This window comes from Pleurodeles waltl, chromosome 9 (genome assembly GCF_031143425.1).
Source record: "Pleurodeles waltl isolate 20211129_DDA chromosome 9, aPleWal1.hap1.20221129, whole genome shotgun sequence".
Classification (NCBI taxonomy): Eukaryota; Metazoa; Chordata; class Amphibia; order Caudata; family Salamandridae; genus Pleurodeles; species Pleurodeles waltl.
Window position 1 is genome coordinate 61,453,632 of NC_090448.1, and position 20,407 is coordinate 61,474,038.

Below are 20,407 nucleotides of genomic sequence, written 5' to 3' on the forward strand. Positions count from 1 at the left end.
TTGAAAATATTTACTTTGCTTATTCAATAAAGACCTTCCCACTTAATACACCCGAAAGAATTTATCACCCACAATATGGTGGAATAGAAGGGTTAACCCAATAAGGGAGTAGGCTCGACAGACAACCTTGAAATTTACCCATTTTTTCTTTTGATCAGAACTAACCAGTTTAAATGTGGTTTTCGTTGTCTAAAGTAAATGGTGTAATTTGGTGGACTCCACATTAGTAAACATTGAATTGGATCTTTATGTTAACTTGTATTCATTTTCTTTTAAAGTGCTGATCATTGTGGTCTAAAGTCACAAAGATGTCAACATGTTGAATTCAACTTCCTAAAGTATTCACTTACTGTTTTGGTCGTGGTTTGAGCTCTTTTTTAAACAGTTTATTGTTCATTAGGTTGTAATATGAGGTACAGGCAAAAGGAACAATGAGCATGGAATGTACAGCAGGTGAATAAATAAGAAAAATGAATAAAGTAAGACGAACAATTGTACAGTCATAATGAACAAACTGACGGGGTGGGTGTAGCGAGGACTGGGAAATATCCGTACATCAGAGTTGTAAAACAATATGGGTGATACAGGTTTGGACATGGGTATTATGCAGGAGAAAGGTCAACTGGGGGTAGGTGGTGGTGGTGGTGGTGGGTATGCGTAGGTGGGGACTGCTGGAGGAACTGTGTAGTGAGTGTGGTGTGGAATACAAGGTATGACAGGTGGGATAGGTGGATGTAGTGTAGAGCTAAGTAAGAATTGGGTGGGGAGTAGTAGCCGAGCAATTGAATCTGGGGAGTGGAGTAGGGGAGTAGTAGGCAAGTGTTAGGCTGAATAGAGTACCGCAACTGTCAAAACTGGTAAATGGTATAACATTGGGGGTAGCAATATGTACATAGGTGAGTTCATGGGTGCATGGTGTCGAGTGAATTTTGTTGGGCATCCATGAGTAAATTAGCCCACTGAGAGGTAATGGGGTGTCTAGGGAGGCCCCTAGCTTCTTCATTGCTGAGTTCTGCGGCTTGGTCAACAAACGCCAATGCAATGTTCAGTTCATTTGCTATCTCTCAAGCATTATGCATTTTCCCTCTTATTGGCTTACTTTTAGCCACTGGTTCATGATTATAGAACGGGTAGAACACAATTTTATTAAACAGTTTGAGAAACAGTAAACTAATACCAATATTTATTATTTATTTTAGTACCCCTTTGAGCAAGATAAAGGTACACAGCAGCCAACAAGTGATGGCGCTACACCAAGGTCATAGAAGGATGTGGCCTCGGGTACCATCACAAATAGCACAAGAGAGGGGTAAATTGCAGCAATTGTTCCACATCAAATGACCTGGCTGCCCTGGAAAAGGAAAGCCCAATTTATGAAATATCTTTGCCTGGAGCACTCAATATCCCTGCACCAGAGCAGTCAGCCTCGTTTAGGAGGCAAGTTTCAGGTACCAGAGGAAGACTGAAGGACAGTGAAGTGCCCAAAAGTGGACACACACACACCAAAGAAAATGCTGAAGAAATTATAAAGACAATGACATTGTGAAATTATCAAGTTGTTGGCAGGTTCTTCTGTCTTGCAATGCTTGCTACATACAGAGCAAGATATTGCGTATTGCTTTGAGTGGAGAACATTTCAGCAGTCTGCTACCTCAGTTGCCTTGGGGGGCCTGCAATTAAAAACTCAAAATGAGTTTGCAAACGTCCTCTGCCTTTTCTGATTCACTTGCAATTTCTTTCTTTAGGAAGGATCTCTCTAAGGATGAAGAGCAATTGAAATGGTCATCCTCCGAGTAGGGAACGATTGGATGCTTCCTAGACTCACCTCCATCCTTCATTCCATCTCCAGGGAAGTCATGCACTGAAGTAATTTCCATCCATCCCACACATGGCGGGGCCAACACAGAGTCTTGTGGTGTGCTCCCCAAGCATCCAGCCAATATAACTTTGTTTCTGGTGGCGAAAAGATCCCAAGACACCCCTTTCACTCTGAGTTTATCAGGATACAAAAATGGGAGAAACTGACAGCATGTGTATTACATTTGTATGCAGCATAGTATTGCTGGCGTGAGGGTCACCCGAGGGTTGTTAGCCTCACCTATGTGAGACCCGCAGTCCTGCTTGAGAGCCATTGCAATTGTGCAGCCAGAAAATATGCCTCAAAGAAGGGAGCTTCTAGTCCAATTTTTCTACCAGAGTTTTAGTTTCTTGAGGGCGACGTGATGGTACTTCACACCCCATATAAGTGTGCATAGGAGTGTACCCAACTCCTGGAAAAGGGGGCATGAGGGAATAAGAGGAAGATTGGTGAAATCATAATAATATGGATAAGACAGCCATCTTTGCTACAGTAATCATGCTAATGTGGGCGAGAGGGAGAGGAAGTGCTAGAAAGAAACTTGAGAGCAAATGCTGAAGGCCCTGTGAAGGTCCCCCACATATAAGTCAAGGGGGGCATGATAAAGTCAGATCCCAAAGTACCGAACTGCCGCGGAGCACCACTGGATAGGTGCCTCTCCAAGACTTGTATCACGTGGTGTCTGTTCGGGACAGACAAAATGCCTATTTTGTCATTCACTGACAAGCCGGAGGCATCAGCAAATGCAGACAATGTGTCCTTTAGTGGAGTGAGTTATCGTCAGGTCTCAGAGGTAACAAGTCATCTGCCTAAAGTGAGGTGAAATGACATGCACCCGATCTTTGAATGGAAAGCCCCACTCATGGAGCCGGATCTACGATGGCTCTATCGCCAAAGCAGAGTAGAGGGGAGAGCGGGCACCCCTGCCTAGTGCCATGTCTTACTTGGAAGGGGTCCGAGACCAGGGGGCCCAACTGTATATGGGACGAGGAGTCTGTACAAATTAGTTGAGTGTACGCAAGTAGGTGTTTTCAGACTACCATGCGAGTGAGTACTTGGATTAGATAATCCCAAAAGAGTGTATTGACCGCCTTCTCTATGTCTAGGATAAGGCAGGCTGTAGCTGGGAAGTCATGATGGATATGATCCTGAATATGAAAAAGATTTTGAATGTTCAGTGAAGTATCGCAGTCGGGTACAAATCCATTCTGGTCCGCATGGATAAACTCTGGTACAATTTGTGAATATCTGGTTGCAAGGATCTTAACTAGGATTTTATAGTCTGTGCCTAATGTGGCAATGGGTTGATACAGTCCTAACAAGGAAGGATCACTGTCCGCTATGGGGATAAGACCAGTAGCAACTCCCACAGGGAGTGGGGGAGTGCCCCTAAACTAAAGGCCGCTTCGACATCTCTGCCATAAATGGTGCTAACTTTGCAGAGAATGCAGAGTAACACTCTTGGCGAGGCCATCAAGGCCTGGGGTCTTATTAGGAGCCAAGTCTTTAATAGCTTGCATGACCTCCTGCATCATTATTGCAGCATCTAATGTTTCCCTAGTGATGGCAGGGATGAGTATGGTGGCGGATAAGAATGTCTAAGGAAGTGAGCGAAACATTCCATGGGGCCCAATAGACCTCGGAATAGTAGGAGTAAAGCTCCCGGAGAAATGCCTCTTTAATGCAGACTATTTCTCCCAAATGGACTGAATTTCCGTGATGGGGGGGAAGTAGTCGCATTCAGCTTGACAAGCCAGGTGAGTAAGTGCCTGGCCTTATTCCGTTTCCTATGCACTTTTGGGGCATACGCATTAAAATTGAAGTGCATTTGAAGGAGAGCGGCATAGGGCATGGTGTGACCTTTTCTCACACTGAAGACTGCAATAGCTATATCTCAATTCAGAGTTTAGGGTAGTTTTCCTTAACTTTGCATCCCTAGAGTAGTACTTACGTTTGACTTAATTGCAAAGTCTGCTAATAATGGAGATATTTTATGTCCTTTCCATTCACGTGGAGTGAATGCAGAAATAAAATCTCGGTTTATTGACACAAGATTAACTTGTGTGCTGATTGAGATGCCAAAGTTGAAAAGTTATGATTCTGGAAAAGCAAAGATCTAACACTACTTTCCACCCTCTCCCCACTAAATAATAGTATTGTCATGGAATACTTTCTGAGATTTGAATTACAGCAGAATGTTTTACATTCTTTACATTTATTTCATTCATGAAATTACAATATTCATTTGGGAATCTGACCATGTAGAAAGAAGCATATTAAATTAAAAAGAGCATTTGTACAATGCATTCAAAGCATCTGTGAAACTTTATTGTCCATGAACACACAAGGCTGTGATCATGGTGTTGCTGCAGATATGATATTTTGTGTTTTTTCTCTCTCTCTAATCTTTTGATCAGGGAACAATACGGGCATTGCATGCTGCAGTTTTGCAGATGCTTTTAACACGGACACTGTAAATCCTTTGTTAATAATTTCAGTACTAGATGAATGGTTTGTATCTCTGGGAATTTAGGGGCAGAGCTGCAACTCAATGATTAGATATAGGAATTAATGTAATCCTGCAGGAAAATGGGATCAAATTATTCCAGGAAAATATGTAGTATTCATCTAGAAGATTAGTCTCCGCACAATCTTTGCAGATGGTTTTCAGTGTTTAAAAAAATGACATGGATCACTAAAGCTGGATTGTGTTACAGTTACTATTTCTTGATGATTTTTTTTGCAAGGTCAACTATTTTATTTGAAAACATTAACAAAAAATGCAAAAATGTATAGTACAATGTACGCCAATCACTTTCATGAGCAAACACTGATTCCAAACACATTTTACTAACTTTGTAAACCAACGTTTATAAACTGCAATTAAAACGTGGTCCAATACAAGATGCCTACTTTTTCTAGTTTCCAAAGAAATCTTATCGTGGTAGATTACTAGGAAGAGCAGGGCTACTCTGACTGGTCACAGAGCGCGATTGAAAGTCTCTTATTGTTTGGACTGAAAGTGATTGGTCGACATGTTCTGGACCTTGTGTAATTCAGTGGGCTTCTTCAGGGACGAACATGTGAAAGACTTCTGCTAGTGACCAGAAACCCTCTAGGAATAGTTCTCCCAAAGATGTACTTCACTTCTATACAGTGCTTAATTTGTAAATAGAGACGTGCCGGTGCCCAAAGCCCTCCTTTTAAACTTGCGGCTGCTGCAATTAAATGTGCGAGCACGGAATACTGAGGTGGCGTAATCCTGAAGCCATCCCGGGCCTCTTCAATCCATATAAAGCGACTCCCTGCCCCTTCCGCTCACTCTTGCAGCTTTCTACTTTCTCCCTTTGTAGCGCTTTTTCGTTATTCTCTCCCTCCGACTTTCCCATATGTGTCTTTTGCTCTCAGCAAATGCTTCAGGCAGAAGAATAAACCCCGGCCCTGAAAAATAAGTGCCGGTGCTCCGCACCGGTAGCAACAAGCACAAATTAAGCACTGCTTCTATAAATGGACAAATCAGAGCAATGCGAGGTGTGAAACTGCGGTTTGATTTTTTTTGGTAAAACAGATGACAAAAAGATTCATGGGCACATTGTTTATTCATTTCCTCCTAAACCCTGCAAAGGAGTAGCTCAGATATTTTGACAATATTGACAAAGTTCACCAGAAACGTGAAGTGTATGTTTCCTTAAGTGTGTATTGAATGTTCTGTTTAGGAATCGCTCAAATCAAATTGCCTCATTGGTGGAGTGTGGTATGCCAATGTTGTAGGCGAGTGAAAAGCACTTCAACTGCAAGTCAATAACTTTTGCAGGGAAGCAGAGGCATACATAAGATGGTGTGCCCTTTACTAATCCATCTATGAAGGACTTTTTGGTATAAAACAGAATGAAGGGGAAGGACTTCCAGACATTGATCAATTGATATCCCTCCGCAGATGCTGTGGTGGAAAAAAGGAGATGAAGGAATGCAGGTGCATTTTAGCATTGACTCCTAGACACCTAGATTCTGGGAAGCAGGAATAGAACAAGGACTTCCTGAGGAAAAGTTACTTTTGGTGCTGAGAGAGTGCACGAAGATGATGCAAGGACATAGACCTCAACTTCACAAGGACCAAGCATAGATTATTGCAGGGTCATCTTTTCGTACAGCAATGACACAGTAGGAGGAAAGAGGGAAGAAATAGCGCATGTAGGGCCTATCAACGAGGAGGTGGTAAGAGAAGTTGGAAGAGGAGAGAATGAGCCTGCGTCTGTATGTATGTATGTATGTATAGGTTTGTGGGTAAAACCACACCTATAGAATCAGACTTTTGTACCTGATCAAGACGGAAGGTCCATAACTTAACAGTTTGTAACCACTAAGATTCTAAACCACAGACATTTTCATGCACCAAAGTTCAATGTAGGTTGGCACATAAATCCACATGGAAGAGTAAATGTCACATCCTGGCCCACAAAATGCTATGAGTATTTACAAACATTTTGCCTGCCTGCATGGTGGTATTTAGGAAAACCATGAATGTGGAGCTAGTGGCTATTCAGTGGCTGTTCCTGGAGGTCCTACGTGCAAATGTAAGTGAACACCACAGACTTTTGTGTTTTGACATTTCCTTGCAGCTGGGTTCTCACCCACAAAACCTTTATGTATCCTTTAGAGGGGCTAGGAATTTTTTTTTGTTTGCTTTTATCGTCTTTCCAAAGATGTTAGGAAAACTTTGCAATTCAGCAATAGTTTCTCACAATGGAGCGGAAAACATTCCATGACTGAAGGCAAAGGTAAATCGGGAAATTTCCCAAATTTTGTGAAGGGCAAAAATTTGAAATTGCCATAGAAAAGAAAACTTTGAACCACACTTATCCATCAGGGAAAGAAGCCAGTGTTATGGGTTTGAAAAACAAATGCATATTGCTTTATACTTACATATGCAGATATTGTCCACCTGCTCAAAATTGTGCAAACTTACATGTTTCAACAAGAGTGGTATTACAGACACTCACACTTTTGAACTACAGAAATTTGCTCCAGGATTAATATTAGGGAAGCAAATTTTCATCTTTGAAAGCTGGCCTTTGTGAATCATACAAGGCTTAACATATGATGGGTCAAGGTGGAAACGCAAGAACATTTGTTTGCTACATTTTCCTACAATAGCCCAGAAATTGAATCAGAAAGAACCACTTTTATGTTTTGAAAGTGAATGAAAAATCTGCTCTTTGGGTGACTTTCTATTACGATTCTATGACATATGTGCGAGCCGCAGTTTATGTTGAGTGAACTCTAATTGCTAGAGAGGCGTTAATGACATTTTAGTATGCAAATTACCTGTCTGCTGGGCCACCTGGTCTGACGTAGGTAACCACCAATGGTCTGGATTTGTGCCAGTCATCGTGGGCTCCACCTGGAAGACAACCAGAGAGACAAACATTTTCAGTAGCAGGTGGATCTGATGACGCAGAAAAGAAGGTTCGACATATATTCATGTACACCGTGTAACCGACATATATATATTGAAGTGTGATTTTAAGTAAACAAAATAATGTACGAGGGAAATTGTGCCCTCGGGGTAGTTCGCCATCATTATAAACGAGCTTTATTAATCATGAAGTATTAAAATGTACTAATCCGTCATACTTGCAAATGTATGCCATGATTTCTTGTTTGAAAACTGTTTTTGCTTAGCTTAAATTTAGTACAGGCTTTGGCCTAGTTGCTTGGTTTCAAATTCTAACTGCGTGATTTTTTTTCCTGAACTAATGAAACATATATTCTTGCTTGAAGTTGTATTTTTCCAGTAGAAACTGGCTAGTACACTTATCTCCAAGGTTTCGTGCTAGGCCGGTTACATCCCTTTTGATACAAGGCCAGTCTCTGCAGGTGCGGACAAAGAAGGTACAGATAGTAAAATAATTGGCAAACCATGATACAATTTGTGTTCCAAGGCGCCAAGGACAGTGTATGCATAAATGGGCGCTAGTAAAAGACAATTTTTGATTGGACAATTTGAAGCCAACCTATGAACCCTCCAATGGAAGGCCCTACAGAATTTGGAATGTTTCTTACTTAAACCCACCGGACAAAGAGAAGTCAGCCATTTTCCGCGATGCCAGTTTGAAGCCTGATGCCAGACTCCATTTTGGACGACACCCTGATGCCCTTTGCTCTATCTGAGAGAAAGAGACTTTGAGAATTCTCACCCTAGAGACTTTAACTTTGATTTGCCCCCGTCTTGCCCATGCAGTAACTTTGCCCCATTTTCCTTGCCGCTGCAGGGAAACTTGCCCTTAACTTTGCCCCATTGAAATTTATCCCATGCTGATCAACCGGTACCTGAAGGACGAAGACTTTTCTTGAATGCTGATTGTATTTGGTAAATATGAAAGGATAAATGTATTATGCATTGTGTTTTTCCTTTTAGGTACCAACTGCTATTTTGATAGGATCCTAGCTAGAAGTTTTCCAAATTTGTGTTGACTAAATTCGTTTTGCATGAAGTCCCACATGCCAATGCTAATTAGAGGTTAGTCGAGGTATTCATTCAATGTACCATGAAGAATTGAAATCTTGTTATGCTGACCGAATGTACGCAATTAGTCAAATACAGTTAGTCACATTGGTGATTTGCATTGCTATAACAGAGTGTATCATTATTCAGATTTTGCGTAGATTGCGTTTCTTCCGCCGTTATGGACAGCTAGTAATGTTCATATACATATATCAATTGGTTTTGAGACACATATATATCGTGCTAGCTTTGTTAATATAGGGAAATAAATTCACTAACTTTTAATAAACTGGTGTGGTTATTCATGACTGAAAGGTCATGGTGCGCCGAAATACCAACTGTTATTGATTTCTGATGTGTTGTATTGATCTATTAATTGAGTACTGACTACCGATTACAACAGTTATTGATTATTGATTTGAGTGACACGACTATTGAGGATGAGGAGATCCCGACTCGGTTAAAAGATTCACCGACCTCCAACGTGTCCAGGTACAGGTAATTTATAAGGGCTGGACGCGTTATCAGTAGATGGTAGCAGAGATTGATGGTTTAGCCCTTTGGGACCTCATCCGAACAATAGACAGAGTCAGGTTAGAATTTTCTTTGTTAAAACAAGTTGGAGAGATGATGATGCCCTAAGTCCCCGATGACTTTCCCGGGATCTCGGAGCTTGCGAATGAGGAACATGGAGGTATGAGAATGGTCTCAGCATTTCTAGTGACGGTATGAGTGAAGTTAGGGTTTCGCGCTTGCACAGCTTATCGCCGCAGATTAATTGAGAAGTTTGTGAGGATTTAAGGAGTTAAAAAGATATTAGAGGAGTGTTACTCCAAAGGTGTGAGAGTAGAGAAGTCGTTGAACTTCACGTGCGTGTAGCGCTTTGAGCAGAAAAAAAATTGTCCACGTGGTTGTTGATGTTGAGACGGGCCCTGCGAGGTCAAGAGACTCCGGAGTATGTTGAAAAGTGTATGTGACACTTGTTTGATGTTGTGATCTGGTCGGTTTAATAGGTTGATCGGGCGTGGTCAACAAGTTGGTATGAATGTTGCAGAGTGAAAGAAAACTTCGACTTTGAGATTTGACGAATTCTAAAGTGCACTAGAATAGTTCATTGATCAGTTGAGAGTAAAGTTTGCGGGTCAAATTTTGCTTGCAAAAGTGGGAAACCGAGAAAGATGGAATAACTGCCGAGGCTAGTGAAAAATCCCTAAGGTTTCGGAAGCGATTGTATTACCTTTCCTGTAGTAAACCGACAGATCTGTTTTATTCTTTTGGTTAAGTGCTCGCGTTATATTGCAGAAATTAGTTTATGAGTGAAGTCGAATGAAAAGAGGACAAGCCGCGGGACTTTGTCAGCCGCAGTGTGTGAGTGTGACGTCACTAGGAGCCGCGCTGGGATAGGTCGATTGGCGAGAAGGGTCGCGCACGGATTGGACGCAGTCCGTGAAGCGCAATTGGAAGGGGAAAGGCAAGCGAAGAGTATTCCGGGAATTAAAGTCACTTATTGATTACATATTTTAGAAAAACAAAAGACGGAAAGATGAAATTTTTCAAAGCATTTAAGAGTGCCATGAGGGGAGATGTTTATATTAAAGCGAATGTAGGAGAAGAAACACCGCCTGAGGGTACACCAGCTTACATCGTCATTGAAGAGAAGGGTGTAGCGCCATGTCTTTGGCTAAAACAATGGTGCAAATTAACAGAAAAACATGGAAGTGTAGCGTTCCCTATCCATGGGTCGTTTAACCTAAGGGTTTTAGAAAATCTGAGATTTGCGCTATACGACATGAAAGTACCTCCAAGACCAGCACAGTTTGAGGCATTAGCAATTTGGGAGCTAATAGCTAGAAACCAACAACAAAAGAAATTTGAGACAAGAATAAGAAAAGTAGAAAAGACACTAGCGGATGCTAGATGGGACAGCACACAAAAGGTTTGGAGATCAGACGTATTACAGGGAATTAAATTGTTTCCAGCGATTACCGAGGAAGCGGAGACGGAAGGAAGGAAAGCCACCTGTAAGACAAACAGGAATCAGTCCAGGGAGGGAGAGAGCAATAGGAACTCGAAAAGGGGAGACGAGTCAGATGATGAGGAGTTCATTATACAATTGCTGAATGATCGCCCACCACCATACGTGGAAAGCGAAAAAGGCTCAGGTATTAGTACTGCCCCTCCAGAACCAATATAGGGTAATGTAACACCAAATTTGAGAGTATCTCAGAGACCGAGCAATTCTGACATGCCTTTCTCACCACGAATACCACGGATTCAGAGAATGTACCCAGACATGCCAACATTGAAACCTGCTGATAACTATCAGCCACAGGTTCAAAGGCACTATTGCGATGAGCATAATGTGGGAATGACTTCCGATTCAATGGCGCAGGGAGGACAAAACTATCAGAGACCGACATTGATTCAAGCTGAATCAACACAGTTCTCGATGCCCCAAAAGCAGACACCAGAAGTGCGAGTGGTAGAAAGCCAGTTAGGTATGCCAGCAATGATGAACCACAATGTGGGGATTAACATGCCACAGAATTCGGGGAACAGACAGAATCCAGATGCAATATCTCTACCTATCACTGTAGGTCCACCAGTACCACTGTACATACAGGCAAATTCAAGCACCAGCGACCAAGGGTTAATGATACAGAATGGGACAGGGAGAAGATGCATAGAAACCACTCCAGAGACAACTCCGATAGCGGCACTGCCAAATGGATCTGGGTCCTTGTCGGAATTTAGTCCAATTCCAATTTGTGCTCCGTCAACCATGGTAAGGTCACATCCACCACTATTAGTGCCGTTAACCTCACAGACTGAAGCATTACAGAAACCGTCGATGGCAGTTGATGTAACTGCTACATTGATGGGACTGAACGCGCAACAGTTGACACAATGGTTCAACAGCCTGAACTCCCCACAGAGTACATCAAGCGGGAAGGGAGAAGAATACCTGAATAAAATAAGGTTGGGTATGGAGGCAGATGAACTGATAGAAGGGACAATGGGTTTGAACAGATTAGAATCATACACAGAGGAAGAACTAAGATACATGTGCCCTAGGATTACAAGAGAAGTGAGCAACATACATAAGAAATTACAAGAAATTGCAGACAGAAACGGGATCGATATAGGTAAGACCAAACATCTAAGCAGAAGCTACAGGTTAGACTTTGAGACAAAAGATTTTGAACACATGAGATCCGCAGGGATGAAAACACACCTTAAAGAGATACTGCAGAGTGCACAGGTTTGGAGATGTTTAGACAAGTGGGAAAGCAGGTGGGTCAAGAAAAAGGATAAAAAGAAGGAAAACACTTCAGAACGAAGTGAGAAAAAACAACAGAATGACGATCTGATAACCATGTTACCAATGAGAGAGACAGCAGGGGGAAAGCTTGTGCATGTACCATGGCACAGGTGCGATATTCAATCCTTTACGGATGACTTTCCCAAATTGAGAGAGAAGCCGATTGAGTGGTATCAACAAACGGATAGATTTGTGAAGCTCGCGAAGTGTCTCTGGGAAGACCTGAATACCTTATTTGAAATTGTGGTTCCGGCTGATTTGTGGGAAGATTGTAAAAGGGCTGTAGGTTGGCCGACGAGTGAACCAGAGAGAGATAGGGACACAGGTGCGCCATCACCTATGGTAATGAGTTTGTACCACAAGGTGATCGAGCACTTGAAAACCAAGGTTGCGTCGAAAAATGTGGATTGGCAAAGGATTGACAGGACCGCTCAAGAGGTTAAAGAATCTATACACGCGTATTATGAGAGGTTGTTGAAAGCGTTTAAAAATTACAGTGGCACGGAAACGATTGAACCAAAAGACATGCTCCATTTTGTGTTCAGGTTTGTGAAAGGGCTGAGACCCGAAATCAGCCAGATGATTAAATCGCATTTGATTTGTTGGCAGTCAAAGTCGATCGATGAAATGTTGAATTATGCAAAATACTGCAGTGATGAGATTGAGACAAAGCAGAAAAGATTGAAGGAAAAGGTGATGGTGATGCAGCTCAGAGCAGCTCAGACAGGTTTACAAGGTTTGCAAGGTTTTCAACAACAGATGCCGCAGCAGCAGCAACAGGGAAATGCTATGTTTCAGCCGCAGATGAGAGGCAGAGGTCGAGGAGGTTTTGTGAATAATGGTCCTGATTTGAATACTGTTATGATTCCAAATGGTATACAGGCAATGAAGAAGGTGATGCCATGTCACACGTGCGGAATTGTCGGGCATTGGAAACGGGAGTGCCCAATGATGGTGCAGGAAGGTGTAGGTCAGCAAAACAATGATGTCAATGCATTTCAGACTATGAGAGGACCGAAACTGAGAGGTCCGAACCCAAATTTTCAAAACAATATGAACCAGATGCAGGGTCTACAACCCATGCAACCGCAACAGGTGCAAATGCCTTGTGTACAAATGACACAATTGCAGCCAATGCAACAGCAGTTTCCTATGGTACCTAATCAGCAAATGCAAATACCCTTAGCACCAATGAATCAGCAGCAAGCAATGCTTCCTCAACAGGTCACGGGTCAGGGAATGAGTCAAAATGACACAGTACACCAATTCCCACTACACAGCGAGAATGGAATAAACGATGCATGGGAGAGTGAAAGTTCAGATGAGGAGGGAAATTGTGTGCTTGCAGCATCCTTGGAAGTTGATCAAAAGGGCCCGTATGTGGAGGGAAGAGTTATGGGCCATCGCGTTTCATTCTTGGTTGACACAGGAGCTACACGTTCCACTGTTAGGAGCATTGAAGTACCAAATCTGCCACTTTCAGGGAGAACAGTTCAAGTAGTGGGAGTAGCAAACAGGTACCTGACGAACCCAATCACAGACCCAGTACAAGTCAGAATTGGTAATTATCAAGGGTCACATAATTTTGTGGTATGTGACTCAAGCCCGATATCACTGTTAGGGAGAGACCTATTGTGCAAATTGGGATGTTCGATTATGTGTTCGAACGATGGAATTAGAATTCAGACGAGCAGTGATGGGGAAGAAGAGGACAGTGTAGAAGGGGATGAGATGGAAACTGTCGATGAAGAGTATTCTCTGATTACCTTTTTTCCGATGATCACTGAAGCAGATATTCCAGCTGAATTACGGGAAACAGTCGGAAAAGAAGTGTGGGATATGACAGGAAAAGAGGTGGGATTGGTGAAAGGAGTGGAACCAGTGAAAGTGACCGTAAAACCCAATGTAACCTTTCCCCAGACCCCACAGTACCATATGGCACAAGACACCCTCATGAAAGTCGCCCAACTCATTGACGAGTTTGTAAAACAGGGAGTACTGAAAGAAGTGTTAAGCAGTCCATGTAATTCACCAATCATGGGACTAATAAAGCCAAGTGGAAAGGTCCGAATTGTGCAAGACTTGAGGAAAATAAATGACATCATAATTAAATGCTGCCCTGTAGTGCCAAATCCAGCTGTGATAATGTTTCAAGTCCCTTGCGATGCCGAGTGGTTCTCAGTCATCGACTTGTCACAAGCATTCTTTTCAGTGCCTCTTCATGAGGACAGCCAATTTCTCTTTTGTTTCAAATTTTTAGACAGAGTCTACAGTTGGTGTCGAATTCCTCAAGGGTTTTCGGAGTCACCGTCAATTTTCAATCAGATTCTAAAGAAAGACTTGGAAGCGTTAGAATTGCCATTCGAGTCAACCCTAGTACAGTACATTGACGACTTACTGATTGCATCCAAGACAGAAAGTGACTGCACAGCTGACACAATTGCTCTATTGAACCATTTGGGAAGGAACGGACACAAAGGCCCTCATTCTGACCCTGGCGGTCTTTGACCGCCAGGGCGGAGGACCGCGGGAGCACCGCCGACAAGCCGGCGGTGCTTCAATGGGGATTCCGACCGCGGCGGTAAAGCCGCGGTCGGACCGGCACCACTGGCGGGGTCCCGCCAGTGTACCGCGGCCCCATTGAATCCTCCGCGGCGGCGCAGCTTGCTGCACCGCCGCGGGGATTCTGACCCCCCCTACCGCCATCCAGATCCCGGCGGTCGGACCGCCGAGATCCGGATGGCGGTAGGGGGGGGTCGCGGGGCCCCTGGGGGCCCCTGCAGTGCCCATGCCACTGGCATGGGCATTGCAGGGGCCCCCGTAAGAGGGCCCCTAAATGTATTTCACTGTCTGCTGCGCAGACAGTGAAATACGCGACGGGTGCAACTGCACCCGTCGCACAGCTTCCACTCCGCCGGCTCGATTCCGAGCCGGCTTCATCGTGGAAGCCTCTTTCCCGCTGGGCTGGCTGGCGGTCTGAAGGAGACCGCCCGCCAGCCCAGCGGGAAAGTCAGAATTACCGCCGCGGTCTTTCGACCGCGGAACGGTAACCTGACGGCGGGACTTTGGCGGGCGGCCTCCGCCGCCCGCCAAGGTCAGAATGAGGGCCAAAGTGTCTCCTTCAAAATTACAGTTCTGTCAGAAGAAAGTGAAATATTTGGGTTACCAAATAGAAAAAGGGTCACGAAAAATTATGAAGGAAAGAACAACAAGTGTACTTCAAATGAGTCCCCCAAAGACGAGGAGGGAGGTGAGGAAGTTTTTGGGAATGGTGAGCTACTGTCGCCAATGGATTCCCAACTTCTCAACCCTAGCAAAACCTTTGCTGAAACTGACCCAGAAGGATGCATTGGATGAAATTGAGCTGAAAGGAGAAGAAATGGATGCTTTTATTGAATTGAAAGAATGCATGTGCAGGGCTCCAGCTTTAGGTATGCCTGACTACACAAAGCCTTTCACATTGTTTTGTCATGAACGTGATGCATGTTCCTTGTCTGTCTTGACCCAAGCCCATGGTGGCGTAAACAGACCAGTAGCATATTTTTCAGCTACTTTGGATCCGGTCGCAGCAGCACTGCCAGGGTGCTTGCGCGCCGTAGCCGCAGTTGGTATCAGCCTCACTCAGAGTGAAGGAATAGTGATGGGACACCCTTTAACAGTCATGGTCCCTCACTCAGTTGAGATACTTTTGACGCGTTCCCGAACACAGCACATGACTTGTGCTAGACTCACAAGGTACGAAACAATAATTCTGGGATCACCTAATGTGCAGCTGAAAAGGTGCACTACGTTGAATCCAGCAACCTTGTTTCCCAGTGAAACTGCTGAAATTGAGAACGCTGAAGACATCGAGCACGACTGTCTTCAGGTGACTGAATTTTGCACCAAACCAAGACCTGATATCAAAGATACCCAATTGGAAGAAAATGATCAAATTATTTTTGTTGATGGTTCATGTTTAAGAGATGCACTGGGTGTATTGAAAGCAGGGTACGCTGTATGCACAGTAACAGGTGTTTTGGAAGCATCTTGGCTTCAAGGAGTTTACTCTGCACAGGTAGCAGAATTGGTAGCCCTTACTAGAGCTTGCCAACTTTCTGCATTGATGAAAGTTACCATTTACACTGACAGCCAGTACGGGTTTGGAATAGAGCATGATTTCGGACAATTGTGGTCACAGAGAGGTTTCATGACCTCTTCAGGGTCGCCAGTGAAAAATGGCGAAAGAATAAAAGAATTGTTACATGCCATCCAACTACCAGGAGAAGTAGCAGTGGTAAAATGCAGTGCACACTCGAAGGGACAGGATTATGTTTCTCTGGGAAATGGATATGCGGATCAAGTCGCAAGGTTTTGCGCATTGAACTGTATATTGCTTAGGGATGAATGGAATTTGATAAGTGAACCAGAACTCGAACCAAGCGAAATATTTGCTCTAAAGGTGATAGATACGATGGACGAATTGAAATCCCTACAGAATGATGTTAGTGAGGATGAGAAACTTTCTTGGACCAAATCACAATGTGTAAAGAGACTAGATGAATTATGGGTTTCAAGTTAAGGGAAATTCGTTCTTCCAAATAGCCTTTTGACACAGATAGCCAGATTTGACCATGGACAAGCTCATCTTGGGAGGGATGCCATGATTAGGTTGTTCAAAACTGATTGGTTTAACCCTAAATTCCATCAAGTTGCTGAAGCAGTTTGCCACCGTTGCGTCATTTGCCAACAGATGAACGCAGGGAAGGGAACAGTAGTAAATTTGAGCCACATTGGAAGAGCAGGGGGTCCATTCAGCAGGATGCAGATGGACTTCATTGAGATGCCTGTGCATGGAGGCTTGAAGTATGTGTTGGTGGTTGTGTGCATTTTTAGTCACTGGATTGAAGCATACCCTACACGCAGAAATGACAGTCTCACAGTTGCAAAATTACTCGAGAGAGTTAATGCCACGTTTCGGATTCCCGATCTCTTTAGAATCAGATAGGGGAAGTCACTTCAATAATGAAGTAATAAAATTGCTTTGTGCAGCACTGAACATTGAACAAAAGCTGCATTGTAGCTACCGCCCTGAAGCATCAGGTCTAGTGGAGCAAATGAATGACACATTGAAATCAAGAATGGCGAAAATATGTGCATCAACAAACTTGAAATGGCCTGACGCATTGCCTTTGGTACTAATGTCAATGAGAAACACCCCTGACAGAAAGACTGGACTGTCCCCACACGAGATTCTCATGGGCAGAGCTATGAGACTTCCAGCAGTTCCTGCAAATGCGCTTTTGAATATTACAGATGATATGGTGTTAGACTACTGCAAAGGTCTAGCTGATGTGGTTCGATCTTTCTCTCACCAGGTGGAGGCAACCACCTTGCCACCGATCCAAGGTCCAGGACACACCCTGAAAGCAGGTGACTGGGTCGTGATAAAGAAGCACGTGAGGAAGTCGTGTTTGGAACCCCGTTGGAAAGGACCTTTACAAGTGATTCTGACGACTACCACCGCTGTGAAGTGTGCGGGAGTTCCCAACTGGATTCACGCCAGTCACACAAAGAGGGTGTTGTGTCCCACAGATGAGGAAGTTGAAGCGCTGAAACTGCCAGTACCTGATAACAGAGTGCCGAGCGCTGAGGCAGAACAAAACAGAACTAGAAGCGAACAGGCAGAAATAGAGGAGGGAGAAATATTCTCTGAGGACGAAGCAACTGATTCGCTTGGGGAAGACCAAGGAGGAGCCTCAGACAGCGACGAAGCAGCTGAAGGTAAGAAAGAGCCTGAAGCAGCCGAAAGTGACAAAGAGCCTGAAGAAAGTAACGGTGACAAAGGGCTCGAAAGAGGTGAAGAAGCAGGAGAGCCTGATCAGAGGAGGGCTTTCCCAGAAGCAGACGATACAGAAAAAGAAAAGGAAAACCTGATTGACTCCCCAGAAGGAGGGGACAAGGCAGAACAGAACGAAACTGCTCAAACTTCTTCAGAAGAGATCGCAGGTCCATCAAGTGGATCTAGTGCAAAAAGAAGACCAAGCATATCACCAGTAAAACTAAGAACTAGAGAAACGTTGAACGACAGTGAAGGGCCAAGAGTGAAAGAGAAAAGAAAGGAAGTGTCTGTCGTAGTACCAACACCAAGTGAAGAAAAGGACTTGGCCAAAGAGGAAAGTACCAGTGAGAAAGAATCAAAGAGAGATGCAAAACTGAAAAGAAAAAGGATACCGAGCAGGAGGTATTCCGGTCCGGAGTGGGCATACGTAGCCAATAACGATTGGTCAGACGAATTCGTATCCCTCAGTCTTGAGAACGAAGAGGCAGAACTTCATTTTGGAAATAAAAACTTTATGGACTCTGTTGATTGAAACCATTGATCACTTGATTGATTTTTTAACCGGCTAAGACATTGCTAACTTGATTGACTTTGAAACCGATTTTGAGACAACGCTGCTAACCGATAAGAGACTAAGCTGCTAAAGAAACTGTGTGAACATTGAACTCGTTCAGCTTTGTAAATACCTGCAACTTAGAAAAAAAAAGAAAAAAAAAAAAACGCTTTGATAAAGTGTCTTCAGCTTTCTGATTCTATACAGATCATGACTAGCTTCACTACACAGGGGCGTAAAATGAAGTATTGTAAATACATGTGTATAGGCTTACTGATCGCATGCGTACTAATAATTGTAGCAATAGTTCTTGGAATGCATGGTAAAAGCGAGAGCGAGACGAATGATGCTTCTACTTCTAAACCTATTATCGTTACTGAACCAACAGCTCTGAAGAGACTCGAGCAAGACGAGAGACACTTGCATGATAAGAAGGAACTTTCATCTAACGTTTATTATCGCTTGCTGAGTGAGTATGTTGAGACCATGGATGCGAAAGATTGTTATGTGTGTACACAAATACCTACCTCAGTAGTGGAAGGGGTAACGTATCACAGCATGCCTCTTACGTATGGAATTACATGTAGTATAGTAGCTTCCAGATTTTATGCTCAAAGAGACATTCATTATTTCTATACTAATTACAATGTTACTTTTGCATATGTCCCCATAATAGGGCACCTAAGTAAGATAGCTAGAGATTGGTCTGCCAAATTAATGAGGGAATTTTTCGAACCAATGTCACCTTTCCACACAGCTCACGCACATAGGGAGAACCTTACATGCTTGCTTTCACCAGTAGAAATAGAATTTTTAGACCGCACTGACGATAGAAAGCACGAAATGAGGGAGAAATTAGAGAAGGAATTGCACGAAAGGACATCTGTAGATAATTATGCTTTTGCCGCAATAAAGACACAAGGGAAAATAGCTTTAGATACATTGCATGTGGGTAGGTTTTGTATACATAGATTTCCATCATATTATGACACAGTTTTTGTGGGAACGAGTGAATGTAAACACACATACGCATTTCAACAAAAGTGGACGTTCATGCTGAATGGACAAGACCCAGTTAATCCTGGAGTATATTATATTTGTGGACTCAACGCCTATTATCGTCTTCCTAAAGGATGGTATGGGAGGTGTTATTTGGGAATATTGTTCCCAAAGGTTTACCAACTAGATGACTTAAAGAAATTTCCAAGGCTGTCTGAATCACATCGTGTTCAGAAAAGGGAGACAGCTGCTGGTGTGGTAGGAGATATATTTGGAGCTATGATTCCTTCAGTAGGAGTCATATTGAATTCAATCAAAATACGAAAGTTGTCTACTATTGTGGATAACATGTTAACAAAGTTTTCGGGAGCTATAATCCTGAAGGATGCTGAACTCGCTGCAGAAAGAGCTATGACTCTTCAAAATCGTCTTGCCTTAGACATTCTTTTAGCAAAGAATGGCGGCGTTTGCAAAATGCTTGGCACGCGTCACTGTTGTACCTATATACCTGACAACAGTGGAAAAATTAGAACAATGCTTACAAATTTAACTAGAGAAAGTGTAGATTTAAAGGAATTGAAAGAACCCGGAGTTTGGGAGAAAATTGGAAAAGGATTTGCTTCTGTGGGAAATTGGCTCAGCAACGTTTGGAACGGATTGTTACTAAAAATAGTAAAGGGAATACTAATAATATTAATTTGTCTATTAGGTTCTTGGGGAACATGGAAAGCTTTCAAAATGTTAAAAGCAAGGAACAAAAGAAAAAGAGAAGAGAAAATAGAGAACAAAATGGTGGAAATTTATAGAGAGAAGTCAAAAGGGACTAAAAGAAAAAGGGAATTGACTGAAGTGCCAAATTACTATACAGAATTTTAATGGAATAAAATTTGTGGGTAGATTTGATGTGATGACATAATTAGTCATCAGAGGAGGGATTGATGACGCAGAAAAGAAGGTTCGACATATTCATGTACACCGTGTAACCGACATATATATATTGAAGTGTGATTTTAAGTAAACAAAATAATGTACGAGGGAAATTGTGCCCTCGTGGTAGTTCGCCATCATTATAAACGAGCTTTATTAATCATGAAGTATTAAAATGTACTAATCCGTCATAATCGCAAATGTATGCCATGATTTCTTGTTTGAAAACTGTTTTTGCTTAGCTTAAATTTAGTACAGGCTTTGGCCTAGTTGCTTGGTTTCAAATTCTAACTGCGTGATTTTTTTCCCTGAACTAATGAAACATATATTCTTGCTTGAAGTTGTATGTTTCCAGTAGAAACTGGCTGGTACACTTATCTCCAAGGTTTCGTGCTAGGCCGGTTACATCCCTTTTGATACAA

At 42.9% G+C, this 20,407-nt stretch overlaps 1 protein-coding gene across 6 annotated transcripts in view; it reads right to left on the reverse strand.

Annotated features, from left to right (window-relative positions):
* The window catches only part of GRIP2 (glutamate receptor interacting protein 2), a 654,787-nt gene that overhangs the window by 175,991 nt on the left and 458,389 nt on the right, over positions 1-20,407 (reverse strand). For all 6 annotated transcript variants that reach the window (XR_011198609.1, XM_069206296.1, XM_069206295.1 and 3 more), the window contains exon 6: positions 7,184-7,259. Coding sequence is in view for 5 of the 6 variants with exons in the window: in XM_069206296.1 (XP_069062397.1) it covers positions 7,184-7,259 (76 nt within the window). In the remaining variant the exon portion in view is untranslated. The remainder of the gene's footprint in view (positions 1-7,183; positions 7,260-20,407) is intronic.